A 14,631-nucleotide genomic window follows, 5' to 3' on the forward strand; every position below is an offset into this window, starting at 1 on the left:
ATCCGTGGGATTGTCACCTGTTTCCTTACATGTCTGCCTTCCATTAGATTGTGAGCTCCTTGAGAGCAGGGACTATCTTCATATCTCTGCTCTCAGCCCCTGCACATGGTGTTGATGCCAATGGATTTATGTTAGCTGATTACCAGCCCTACGTAGGCATAGATAAGGACAGATCCTTAACTACTTTTACCATGTGAGTAGTGCATGACTCAAATAATAAATTTCTGGTGTTTGCATGTTTATTACTTAGTTCTCTGTAGTTATGAGATTTACTATGGAACCAAAAGTCATCATAAAATGAAAACATTTTTTTGATGAACTGACCATTCAAACATCCTCCCCATTCGACGTATGTGGCCGCACACCATTTTGACAGGTGGATTGTCTTCTGATGATGGTCCAGTTACAACTGATTGCAAAGTGATTTCATTAAGTCGATGAAAGTGATTTTGGTGAATTTCTCAAATGTCATGTAAAGCCCTTGACAGTAGCGATCTTGTTAAATTAAATGAAGAGGAAAAATACTGATCAGGATGATGATGTAAGTGCTTCAGAAGATAATGATTTGTGTATCAAAGGGTTAAGAAGGGCCTAGGGAAAATTGATGGAGCCCTCAAATATTTTTGCAAAAGTTTTTATGATAAGACTGTGAAAGTCAAACACAAAATGAAGGATTTTGTATTGTGCTAGCATATAGTTTTATCAGAAGTGAGCTTTGACTCAATGTTCATCCAAAAAATTAGCTTCTGGCTACAGTAAACAGCCTAAGTTTTTTCAAATGCCAGGTAAGATGAAACTTTTTTTCATGATTTTAAATTTATCTTCTCAAGATAGAGCCTTTGTGAGACCTTTTTCTCCCTATTATTTGCTGTCCTAAATGAATTCATTCTAAGTCATCTTTTTCCACCAATTACCTTCACTAACAAAGACTCCTGCGATAATATTGAGACACACAGCATATACACAAATGAGCACCATAAATGCGTATCATAAATATACCAGAAATGTAGCAAAAACATTTCGAATACTTGCCATCTGTATGTGATGATATAAAAGAAAACTTCTTAACCAGAAAATAATAGACATTGCATATAGTCCTTAAAGATTATTATTTCTGGGCCAGGCGTGGTGGCTCACGCCTGTAATCCAAGCACTCTGGGAGGCCGAGGTGGGCGGATTGTGTGAGCTCAGGAATTGGAGACCAGCCTGAGCAAGAGCGAGACCCCGTCTCTACTAAAAATAGAAAGAAATTATATGGACAGCTAAAATATATATAGAGAAAAATTAGCCAGGCATGGTGGCGCATGCCTATAGTCCCAGCTACTGGGAGGCTGAGGCAGAAGGATCACTTGAGCCCAGGAGTTTGAGGTTGCTGTGAGCTAGGCTGACGCCATGGCACTCTAGCCCCGGCGACAGAGTAAGACTCTGTCTCAAAAAAATAAAAATAAAAAAAGATTATATTTCTGCATCTTAATTATACTTTCTCCTCATGACTGTTTCCACAGAGGTCAGGACACCAGGAAGGCACAGACTCGATTGTCACAGTAGTCATGTAAGAAATTGTTCTCATGTTTAAAATCAGGAGCAACTGTAGTGGCTCAGTATCATCTAGAGCTGGGGGTCGACGGTAGCACAAACGAGAGTCCACAGTGTGTCATCCGCACTGTCCAACACACAATCAGAATTACTGCATTTATAGAGAAACACAAAAACATGACCCAATGAGTAGAAGTAAACCCCATAGTGACCCTGTTACTAGAATTTGCAAACACAGAATTTATAATAAATTTTTAGGTCAAATCCAACCTGCTGCTAGTTTTTGTATATAAAGTCTTAGTGAAATATAGCCATGCTTATTGGTTTACATATTGTCTATGGCTGCCTTCACTCCACAACAGTAGAGTTGAGTAGTTGTGACAGAAATCATATGACCCACAAAGCCAAAGTATTTACTACCTGGTCCTTACCAGAAAAAGTTTGCCACCCCCGATCTAGAGCCAGGTCCTATCAGAGCAGAGCTGCACTGACATCTTTCGAGTCTCTATATGTGCTTCCACCTTCTTTCTTTACACCAAAAGAACATGGAAAGACCTTCTATGTCAACAACGGCAGAGTAGCTCATACCGGACTAACCCTTCCACAGATAACAATTATATAGAAACTCTGGACAAAACATTTGAAAACAACTGTTTGAAGGTACTACAAGCAACCAAATGCAGTCAGGGATTGAAAAAAGGAGCTGTATTGGGTGAAATCCACATTTTTACAGCTTTTCCTCAGTAGGCACTTTTCAATCTGTGTGGCACAAGATAGCTAGAACTCAAGCAGAAAGTCTGTCTTTTTAGGCTGTTATTATTTGAGGACAGAATTTGGGACTGCCAGAGCAGCTGGAAAAAGAGGAGGCAAATCCTAGAAAAGGTGGATGCAACAAGGAGGGAAACCCCAAAATCTGTTTATAAATTTCCCTCAGGCCTTTGGTTTAGACTCCCAAATTGTGACTCCACAGGAGAGACATTATAAAACCCAATAGAAAGCAGCAGCTAGAAAGGGTGACAAGACTGAACAGAGGTTTCAGCTGTTGCTCGTTACAACAGAGCTAGACTTGGAGTCTGAATCCAATCCTGCCATGTTAGAGGGGATTGCTAAACACCGTGGGCATTGCATGAAACTTCAGAAGGACCATGCCTTAGGAGTAGCAACCACATCCTGGGACTAAGGGCAAAACCAAATAGACCCACCCTAACACCATGTAAAACCAGTCTCAATATGGTCTTCCAGTAATTTAACACTGCAGAGAAGAAAACAAAACTCAGAGTCTGCAGTGTGTCATCTTTGCTGTCCAGCATGCAATCTGAATTACTACATATATGAGACAGGAAAACATGACCCGGTGAGTAGAAACAAACCCCAAAGTGACCTTGTTACTAGAATTTGCAGACACAAAACTTTAAAGCATATATTTTAAATATTTTCAGAGAGTTAAAAGTAGTCCTAATGATTTAACTACAGATGGGAAATCTCACACAGAAGGAAAACTAATAAATGGAAATGCTAAAACTGAAAGTTGCAATATCTAAGATGAAAAATTCACTGGATGGGTGATAGAACAGATTAATCAGAAAAACGGGGGGAAAGAGTAGAAAAATATGAATAGAGTCTTAATATCACAGGGACAAATTCATACAGTCTAAGAACATGGGCAGTTGGAGACCCAGAAGGAGCAAAGAGGGAAGTGGGAACAGAAAACAAGACATTAATGGCTGAAAATTTCCCAAATTTGGTGAAACATATCAACTTACAAATCCAAGAAGTCCAGGAAACCTGTAAGTAGAAAGAAAACCACATCTAGGTACATCAGAGTTGAACTGCTAAAAACCAAAGATAAAGAGAAAATCTTGAAAGCAGCCAGAGATAAAAGACACAGGGTAACAACAATGTGAATGTCAGTTAACTCCTCACAGAAAGGATGGAGGCCAGAAGCATTAGAAGTGTATCTTTAAAGTGCTGAAAGCAAAAAAACTGTCAACCTGCCAAAATTATTTTTAAAATAGGAAGTCAAAGTAAGGACGTTTTTATAAAAACAAAAACTGAGAATTCAGCAGTAGCAGTCCCAGAAAGTTTTTCAGGCTAAAGGGAAATGATACCAGATGATAACTGAGATCAGTAGAAAGAAATAATAACCAATGGAAATGGTAAATATGAAAATCTATTATTTTTTCCTCAACTGATTAAGATAACTGGCTATTTAATTCAAAAATTACAACATTGGATTGTACAGTTTGTAGTGTATATAGATTTAAAATATTTGACAGCCACAGCACAAAGGATGGTTAGATAAAAGAAATTAAACTCTTGCAAGTTCTGATATTTTACATGAAGTGTTACATTTTAAACTAAAATGTACAATATATGTTGTAGATACAAGAGCAGCTACTTAAAAAGTAATACAAGTAAGTATAGCTGAAAAGCCAATGGAGGAATTGATATATTAAAATTGAATACTAAAAAAAATTCCATCAATGCAAAAGGGCAGGGGGAGGAGGAGCAGAAGAATTTAAAAAGAAATGGAACAAATATAAAACAAGTCAAGGCCAAGCATCGTGGCTCATAGCTATATTCCCAAGCACTTTGGGAGGCCAAGGGGGGAGGATTGCTTGAGGATAGGATTTTCACACCAGCCTGGGCAACACAGCAAGACCTAATCTCTAAAATTTTTTTTTTTAATTAGACAGGAGTGGTGATACATGCCTGTGGTCCCAGCTACTTGGGATGCTGAAGCAGGAAGATTGCTTGAGCCCAGGCATTCAAGGCTGCAGTGAGCTATGATTTCGCCACTGCACTCCAGCCTGGGCAACCTTGTCTCTAAAAATTAATTAATTAAATAAAATAAATAAAACCAATGAAATGGTAGACCTAAGCACAAATATATCAGGAAGTACATTAAATATATAAAAGAACTAAACATTCCACTTAAAAGGCAGAGGTTGTCAGATTGTATCAAAAAGCAGGACCCAAGTATATGCCTATTATAAAAGAATGACCTTATATATAAAAACAAAGAAAACAAAGATAGATAGATTGAAAATAAGAGAATGGAAAAGGATATTCTATGCAAATCGTAAGCAAAAGAAGCCCATTGTGGTTATATGAATATCAATAAGATAGACTTGAAGACAAGGGGTATTAAGGTTAAAAAAGGACATGATAAGGATCTTAGGGAATTTTCCTTGTTGATAGAAATATTTTCTATCTTGGTGGATGGTGTTTACATGGATGTATACATTTGTCAGTTTATCAGATTGTCCTAAGATCTTTGCTTTTCTCCATGTGAATTTTACGTTGCAAATTTGAAGAAAGAAGAAAAAAGAAACCAACCTGTGAGGGACATTGCCAACATAAGTACATCAGAAATGAAAGCTAATGCTGTAACCTTTCTTCTGTCTGTGCTTCTGTCTCATTTTCTCTTATGCTGTAGAAGTCAATCCAACATTTTAAGTCTTTTTTACCTCATAATGTAGTTTCCTTTTCTGTAGTGCTTTCTTGATTGCAACCTTTATTTTGGTTCTCTTTAAAACTTAATGTATCATTTTATTGGAAGTTAGTAGACTTTCAGCCCACAGGCAGGGGTTTCTCTCACAAAGACTAGTAAAAGTTTGTGTGTCTGGACATCTGGGTCTGGCACTTAGTTTGACATCCCTCCGTGCTTACGTAGTTCCTACTCATTTGCTCACCAGTTCTTGATTACTTACAGTGTGCCAGGTGCTGGGCCCCAAGACAAAATGGCATGCTCAGCATGCATGCTGACTTCCCTCATGGAGCTGCAGTCATAATTTCACTTCCTTTTGTAAAATTCAAATTAATATAAAAGTTTAAAAGCCCAGAGGTTAAACCCATTGGATAAGAAGTTACAGAATTCATAATTCTTCTGTATGTGGATTATACACGTGCACCAAATGCTCCCCTGTGGTGACGATTCTTGCCTGTATTTGGAGGTAAGCCACCAGAAACAGGAGGATGCGAGCTCAGTGGCGTCACATCATATGTAAGTCAAGTGTAGGCAAAATTCTTATGTTAAACATTGGCATCACATTCGGTGAGTGAGCTGCTCACACCGAAACTGTGCCCAGGAACTGAGGTTGGGGAAAACGCTTCACATTTTCCATCTCACATGTATCAAGAGAAGTGGCCTGCTAAATCACCCTTGCTATTCAGCTGGTTATCCCTCTCCCTTTCCTCCTCCTCCCTCCCTATTGTGTGTGTTGGGGAGGGGAGGTGGTGGGTGGGAAGAAACTCCTAGTACAGAGTTGAATTCATGTAAATGAAATGAGATCTGTACCCAGCATTTGGGAATTGCCACGTGCAGAGATATCAAAAAAGCAAGTTGCAGACTCATCCAAGTAGTGAATGTAAATGTGTACTCATTTCTAAAGGACAATCAGCATTTAGATTACAAGGGTTATCTTTACGACACCCAAATGCAGCCACTTCTCTGGAGAACTATTTACAGCATTATTTTTATTTCCATGATAGTTTGTTTGGGAAGCCAAAGTTTAAAGGACTATTGAACAAATGAATTTGGGAATTATAACATTGAGTTCAATTAAAAAGCCTTTTTAGCTGAAACAATTGTTTATAGCACCATATTTAATTCCTATAAAGCTGTATTCTAAACTATCTTCTGAGAGACATTTCAGTGTTACATTAAAAGTTTTTGCCTTTGGTAATTACTGGTTCATTTGCTTTAAAACATCATGTCATCTTCTTTGGCTTAAGAAAAAGATTACCTTTTGTGCAGGGATAATGGCTTAAAAGTCTAGTAAAAAACATATTTAACCAGTTTTCCCAATTTTGTTTATTTTTCCCCCTCCTCTGCAGTTTCGTGCCTTAGCACCAATGTACTATCGAGGGTCGGCTGCGGCTATAATCGTTTATGATATCACAAAAGAAGTAAGACTATATATGGTTTTCTTTAGACTATTTTGAAAACTCTGTTAGTTGCTTAGCTCGCCAGTTCTCCTTTTTTGTGTTACAGGAGACATTTTCAACATTAAAGAATTGGGTAAAAGAGCTTCGACAGCATGGCCCACCTAATATTGTAGTTGCTATTGCAGGAAATAAGTGTGACCTTATCGACGTAAGGTAAGTTATTAGAACAGGAAATAACAATGCCAGTTATGTGTTCCTTTTCTTAATGAACAATATCCAATATAAGAATCTTTTATTTTATCTCTGACTTGAAAAATTCCTTTTGGTTTGGTTGGAGTCCTGAAGTTTCAAACTACAATTAAGATTTCAGGCATGTGGGGCTAATTATATTATATATATAGACAGGTGTGTAATTTACTTAAACACTGGTCTCATCACACTTGACATTATCTGAGATCAGTGTGGCCCCGAGGTTCTTGTGACACAGAATACTTGAATTCAGAAAGCACATTTATTGGCAGTTTTTCTGGGCTACTTCCATGATTCCCAAAGCAAGGGCTTTTTTTTTTTTTAATTTGAGGGGGAAAGAAAACCCTGCCATTCCCTGATCGCTCCGTTAGCCACATTGCTATGGTTTAACCATAGAAGTGGTATAAATGGGAGGACCACACGTCAGGACTCATGCAGCAACCATTCAAGACATCCTTTGTCATCATAAATCTGGCTAATTACTGGGTAGGAGGGGATGACATTAAGATGTTAATGTGTAGAATTTCTGATTTGCAATTGTTGCCTTCCAGAGAAGTCATGGAGAGAGATGCTAAGGACTACGCCGACTCCATTCATGCAATTTTTGTAGAGACCAGCGCAAAAAACGCGATAAACATAAATGAACTCTTTATAGAAATTAGTGAGTATCTCTGCTCCTTACCGGTTTCCTCTGTGCAGAGCAACTTAAAACAGAATTATCTTCGTGGTTAGAATTCCCACCTTACTTAGCATAGTCTACTCTCTGAAATTGTCCTCAGTGAAAAGAGATTTGAGGTAAGAGTAATAACCAGCTTTCATATCATGTTATAATTGCTGGAGAGCTGCAGCCCGATGAGTATAGCCCTTCTAGAAAGAATGTTGCTACTGAATAAATAACGCACAGGGCATTGAGGTCATGGAAGCTGTCATCTCTCCTTTTTTCTCTATTTAAATGTGTTTCAATTAGTCATCCAAGGTCATCAAAAATGAACAAAATAAATAAAAGGAAGTGAAATGCAGGTGTAATTTCACTGTAAGAAAACCCTCAAAAATTAATACTAGGCAAGTGAAAGGTAAAATTTCATTTCCCACCGTTCCTTTCCCTTTCCAGCAGTGTTAATGTGATGGCACTAGACTGGAGAAAGACTGCTGCATACCTTTGGGATCCTCTACAGATTGCATCTATGTTTATTCATTTCATTCAAATTCATCAAAATATTTATTGGGAGCTGTACCAGGCCCAGGGGAGACAGCCGTGAAGTACTCCAGCACTCTCTCCTGGAGTGCACATTCTACAGAGGGAGACAGGCAGTGAGCACCAAATAAATAGGATCATTTCAGATAAAAATAAGTAATATGAAGAAAATAATTTGTAGGATGAAGTGAAAGAATGTCTGCAGGTGATCGGGGAAGGCCTCTCAGAGGAGGTGCTCTCAGAGCTGAGGGAGCAAGCGCTGCAGAGATGTGAGGATTTGCATCAGAATTCCAGAGGGGGAGAGCCACAGTGCGCTTACCCATTAAGATCCGCTGTGGGATTGAGATCCAAGGTGCCTGAAGCTGGGAGGGCTTGTGGCCATTGTGCAGAGGGAGGGGCAGGAAGCCCAGTGCCAACCAAGGCGAGGCAGGGGTAGCCCATGAGCAGAGCAGGCTGCGGGACTCCTGAGGACCCTGATAGGTGGCAGGTCAGGCCCAGCGCCAGCAGTTGGGGCCACTCTGGAATATGGGCCCCTGGTTGCCTAATTGCTGGGAGTTATTTTCAGATTTTTTTTATACATCCCATGTTTAGAGTTGGCCACTAATTCGAATATTTTCAGAATACTTTGTAGACCTAAGGAGCTCACTTGCCACCAGTAGACTGCTGATTGCACCCTCTATGTCAACTCCTTCATTTCAACATTTAAAAGTCATGATGTTTGTTGTTGTCCTAGATGTAAATAGCAGGTACCCAAATACATTCTTGAAAGGCAATGTAAGGCCAGTTGTGAATTTTTCACAGTTCAGGCTTGAATATCTAAGTGTGTGATGTCTTGAGTATGTTAAAATTATCTTTTTTTCCCCTTTAAAGTGTTCTTTACTATAGCAGTATTAAAAACAGGAAGGTGGTGAACTATACCAGCAATGAAAATTCTTATGTAAAAACTAGTGTGTACATACTAATTTTAGCTGTGAAAAATAAAAACTAAATGTTCACAAAGATTAGAAAAATCAGGAGAGATGTAAATAGCCTTTATTGTTGACTGGATGTTGTAAAATTACGTGAGCACAGTGCCTAGCACGCTTTGTACTAAAGCATAATAGACACACAGAGACCTGCACATGTCAGAAGCGCAAAGCTCAGTGAATTTTCACAAATTGAATATACTACCGTGCTTGGCATTCAGGTTGGGACATGGCAGTTTCCACACCCCCCAGGGGTAACTAACCACCATCCATCCTGACTACTAATTCTTCAGATTGTCATTGCCTGTTTTGGTTTTACATACATTTTGTACTTTATATTTTTTTAAAACATACTGTTTCCTCTTTTGTGTCTGGCTGCTTTTGTTCTGCATTACATTTTTAGATAATCCATGTCACTGCATGTAGCTGTAGGTGATGCATTCTCATAGCTGGTGTGTGTGTATCCGAGTCAGAGTCAGAATCAGAGTCGGGGGTCGAGGGAAGCAGAGAATATCTACAGTGTAATTATCCATTCTGCTGTGATAGGCATTTGGGTAGCTGTTTCCAGTTTAGAGTTACAATAAATAATATAGCTCTGAACATTCTGGTCATATTCTTTGATGAACATCTGTACACATTTTTGTTTGGTATATTTATACCCACAAGAAGAATTGCTGGGTCATTGGGTATGCGTGCATTCAGTACAACTTTACTGACGACCAGTTTTCAAAGTGGTGGTTATCCTAGTTGACACCCACACTAGTGGTGCATGAGAATCACAGTCACTGTCTGTCTCTGGTGAGGAGGTTGTGATCTGCGTTTCCATGGCAGTTAATAAAGTCAAGCACTTTTCTAGAGATTTATTTGCATTCATATAATATCTAGATATCCTCTTTTGTGAAATGCCTTTTACATCTTTTTTTGCTTATTTTCTTTTTGGGTTACCTGCCTTCTTAATGTTTTATAGTTCTTTACTCTGTGGCTTTGAGTTTTTGAATCAACTCCTTCGATGAGCTAAAGTTTTTAATCTTAATATAATGCAGTTTATCTTTATTTTCCTTTATGATTATTATAAAGGTTTTGGTAGCCTTTAAAAAATCATTGCCTATTCCCAGTTCATGAAGCTGTTCTTGTCTGCTTTCTTCTAAAAATGTTATTTGTTCCCAAAATTTTTATGTCACATTTCCCAGATGCCTCTGTTATACCAGGTGTATTTTAGTATCCATTTATTGAGAAATAAATAACAAGAAGCTTCAGTGAAGCTTTTAAATAAATGTGTAATTTATTCACAACAGTGTCGTATAGGCATTGGAAAAGCAGTGGTAGGACATACTGGGGGGACACTTTCTTGTCCATGTAGAAAACGTGCTGTGCACTGCCCACACAGATTTGTAGCCTGCTCGAAATGGTGGAGGTTCCTTCTTATCCTCGTTAATGTCAAAAGATGTGTATGTCCATTTATTCCATTTTTACAAAATATCTCTGTGCCAGGTACTATGCCAAAAAAATTCTGGAAACACAAAGATGGAGAAACAGGATCTCTTCCCTAGAAGCACTTAGGGTCTAATTCGTAAACAAATATGTAATAGCATGCTTCTGTTGTCCTAATTGATTTTAGTGTCTGAGATGTTGGAGAGAGTTAGGAAGTGGGAGGGCATCAGGAGTGCATTTGTATAAGAAGCAACCCTTGAGTTATAGGTCGGGTAGGTGGACGGGTGATTTAAGGATTCTCTCGAAATTGACATTATGCTTCATGGAGCAGTAAAGTGAAACCTGTTCATTCACATGCATTGTTGGTAGGAGAATAAAGTGGCACAGCCTCTTCAGAGAGCAATTTGGCAGCATCTGTCAAAATTTAAATTGCACGTTCTTCTTGCATTTGTGCTATACAGACACTGGGAATACAGTATATGTATCAGACAAACCCAGGAGTAGAAAGCATGACCTAGCTCTTCCTCTCCTGGTAATTTATCCAGCACATATACTCATAGGTTCACAAAGACACTTTCTGTACCATTGTTAATAACATCAAAATATTGGAAACTAAATATCCATCAATAGAGAACTGGTCAAATAAATTATGGTACATCCATACAATGCAGTATTTTAAAGCGATTAAGAAGAAGGTAGCAGCCTCCATATGCTGTGATGGAACAATCCCCAAGATATATTCAGTGAAAACAGCAAGGTGGGGAACAGTGTGTACTGTTTGCTCCCATTTGGGCTTAAGAAAGGGGAGGTTGGGTATATAGGTATACCTGTGAATGTTTATGCACATCTACCTCTGGAAGGCTGCATGAGAAATGGGTCACCGTGGTGGCCTCTGCCATGAGACAGAGGGACAAGTTTGTTCTGATTGAATTTTTTAAATGTGTTTTACCTACTCAAAACAATGGGGTTTTTTTGGGGGAGGGGGGTTGTTTTTTTAAGACAGAGTCTCGGCTGGGCGCGGTGGCTCACGCCTGTAATCCTAGCACTCTGGGAGGCCGAGGCGGGTGGATCGCTCGAGGTCAGGAGTTCGAGACCAGCCTGAGCAAGAGCGAGACCCCGTCTCTACTAAAAATAGAAAGACATTATATGGACAACTAAAAATCTATATAGAAAAAATTAGCCGGGCATAGTGGCGCATGCCTGTAGTCCCAGCTACTCGGGAGGCTGAGGCAGTAGGATCGCTTAAGCCCAGGAGTCTGAGGTTGCTGTGAGCTAAGCTGACGCCACGGCACTCACTCTAGCCTGGGCAACAAAGTGAGACTCTGTCTCAACAAAAAAAAAAAAAAAAGACAGAGTCTCACTCTGTTGCCCAGGCTAGAGTGACATGGCGTCAGCCTAGCTCACAGCAACCTCAAACTCCTGGGCTCAGGCAATCCTTCTGCCTCAGCCTCCCAAGTAGCTGGGACTACAGGCATGCACCACCATGCCCCGGCTCATTTTTTCTATATATATTTTTAGTTGTCTGGCTAATTTCTTTCTATTTTTAGTAGAGACGGGGTCTCACTCTTGCTCAGGCTGGTCTTGAACTCCTGAGCTCAAACAATCTGCCCACCTCGGCCTCCCAGAGTCTAGGATTACAGGCATGAGCCACCGCGCCCGGCCAAAACAATGTTTTTAATTAAAAAATTTTTTACTGAATCCTGTGTGATATCCTTGTTTGGATTCTGAGACAGAAACAAGAAACGGGACATTAGTGGAAAAACCAGTGATACCTGAAAAAAGTCTGAAGTTAGTAGTGATGTGGCAATTTTGAATTCTTCATTTTGACAAATGTCCCATGGTAATATGTCAGCATCAAGGGAAACTGGAAGAGAGGTACATAGGAACTCTCTTATATCATCTTTGCAACTTTTCTGTAAATCTAAAATTTTTCCAAAGTAAAAAGTTTATTTATTTATTTATTTTTTTACTTTAATGAAACCTGTCAGATTGCATCTGCAAAATTGTTGTGTCTGAGCATGAACAGATTTGGAAAGTGAAAGCTCATTCCCTTCCCTCCTCTCATCTTGGTTAGGTCGAAGAATTCCATCCACTGATGCCAACCTGCCATCTGGCGGAAAGGGCTTCAAACTCCGAAGACAGCCTTCAGAGCCAAAGCGAAGCTGCTGTTGACTGAGCTCTCAGACAATGATGAAGTAGGTGGTCCTGAAAGTTAACAGGAGGGCTGGGTCCCTGCCACCAGTTTTCACATAGCCAGTCTTGAGTCTTCTTCCCGCAAAAAGGATTCCCAGAAATTGACCGGCTCTGTTCTCTCTTTGAAGACTGCAGCAGTATTTCAGTTTGTGGATTTCTGTTATGTAAAGAATTTCTGATGTACAGAGGGACTACATCATTGGCTTTTGACCTTGCCAAAAAGGAACATATAATTGAATGGATGGTAGGATTAAATTGTTGAGTAGTTTTGTAATCAAGATTTTATGTAACATTTGTAAAGGCAATATTAGCACTTTCGTGGTCGTCGAGGGAAAAAAAGACCTTGTGGAGATTGTAATTTCCTTGGTTTCTGTTACCACTGTTAGAGGGGGATTGTATCATTTAAAATGTGGTAGGATATCGTAAGTGGAGAGATGGCAATTATTTGAAGCTAAAATGGGTTATTTATAGGACTGGTGGAAACAATTTCATCTGCCATCTGTAAAGCACTTTTCATTGACTATATTAGCCTAGGATGCATACAGTAAATTAACAATGATAACAGTAGGTGCCTAGCTCACTCTGGGTTTGCTTCTGACTGTGTCATGTATGTGTCACCAGACACATTACTGGCACCTTTTAAATAAGCTCTCTTGATTGGGATGGTGATGGTAGAGAAGCTGCCTGGAATAAATTGAATTACATATGTTCCAAACTGACTAGTGAGAGTTTAAAAAAGAGAAGAGAAAAAGAAAGTATGTAAATGCTGTCAATTATTTAACCCAAGTATTTTAGTGGGGAAAAACAATTATCTGTTGCTTAGCATATGTAAAGTTGTAGTCTGTATTTATGAGACCATTGCTTAAAGATTATAAATTATGTAAATACATTAATAAATTTTAAAGTTTCATTCAACATTCCATTTAATCTTGCACCCAGTCTTGCATATGCCTACCCATTTTTCAGCTTATCCACAGGAGATTCTGAAATACGTTTGTGTTGTGCACAGGCATAGAGCATAGAGCTCTTAGCTCTTTAAAGATTTCTCTAACTTCCCTTCCACCCACCGCTCTTCCCTCCACATCCCATCTGGAAATCATAATAAAGACATATGCCACTTTGACAAGCCTGACTAGTCCTTACTAGCCTTGGGGTAAAAGATTAAGCTCCAGCTCAAGTCATTTACCTGGTCTTGGTAATAAGTTTCTTTTAGCTGTTACAGCGACCTTAGACCAACTGTTTTAAGAGAGCTTTCCTTGTTAACAATTTAGCTTATCTTTCCGTTTCCTTTATTTTCCCCTGCCTCTGTTAGTGGTTAACACTCTTTTCCCTCAGGGAGCCTAATGAGGTTTTTAATATAATCTAAAAATAAAGCACTGAAGTGAAGTTGGTGAAAATTTGTTCCTGGTCTAATTTGGCACCCTTCCAACCTGAGTATTGTAAGGGAAGGAAATTTACAAGATTAAATAGGAAATGAAACAGCTTGAATTTCAAACTAAATTGTGTTTTCAGAGCTATCCTTAAACTGAACAGTCAAAACTTTTAAAAATAATTGTTATTTCTTTGTGCCCCCCCCACTCAATATGAATAGATTTTAATGGGAAAATTATAACTCAGATTAAGTAAAAAACGATTCCCTTTTCCCTATTGTATATCTTAAGCATTTGAAATTGTTTTATTCTCTTATTGAAATCATATAGAAAAAATGTAGTTAGTGAAAATCCTAACATTGTTTTGTTTAAAATAACATGTGGACTCTGTCCCCCTAGGGTATTGCTTCCTACCTACCCATCGTTAAATTAGCTGCTAGAGAAAACATGTGATTCCCAGGGCTGGGCTCTTTACACCTGAAGGTGGTTTGACTTTCTTTGATATACATCCAGATCGATCCAGGGCGTCTGACCACCGCCCTGCTATGTTCCTAGAATTCCCACTGCTGGGCCTCTATCTCCATGACAACAAAATAAAAACAAAGGCTGCTTGACTCATTACTGAAGAGACAATGCGTATGGCCCTTTCTGTCTTATTTCACCAAAAGACGCAAATATATGACCTTAACATTTTTTCCACCAAACCGGCCAGTAGCTGTTGGTGACTCCGTGGTATCGCAGTGCACAGGGAGAGGCAAGGTCGCAGCCGCATCTTGCTGGTAAAGCGTCTGAATGCCTCTGA

The 14,631-nt window shown here is 39.1% G+C and overlaps 1 protein-coding gene across 1 annotated transcript in view; it reads left to right on the top strand.

The window, feature by feature from the left end:
* RAB22A (RAB22A, member RAS oncogene family) overlaps positions 1 to 13,690 on the top strand; it is a 50,610-nt gene extending 36,920 nt beyond the window's left edge. Inside the window, exons 4-7 of the mRNA XM_069495579.1 lie at positions 6,376 to 6,447; positions 6,533 to 6,639; positions 7,227 to 7,336; positions 12,341 to 13,690. Of these exons, the coding sequence (XP_069351680.1) occupies positions 6,376 to 6,447; positions 6,533 to 6,639; positions 7,227 to 7,336; positions 12,341 to 12,438 (387 nt within the window). The 3' untranslated portion in view covers positions 12,439 to 13,690. The remainder of the gene's footprint in view (positions 1 to 6,375; positions 6,448 to 6,532; positions 6,640 to 7,226; positions 7,337 to 12,340) is intronic.
* The last annotated feature ends 941 nt before the right edge of the window (positions 13,691 to 14,631 follow it).

This window comes from Eulemur rufifrons, chromosome 20, assembly GCF_041146395.1.
Source record: "Eulemur rufifrons isolate Redbay chromosome 20, OSU_ERuf_1, whole genome shotgun sequence".
Classification (NCBI taxonomy): Eukaryota; Metazoa; Chordata; class Mammalia; order Primates; family Lemuridae; genus Eulemur; species Eulemur rufifrons.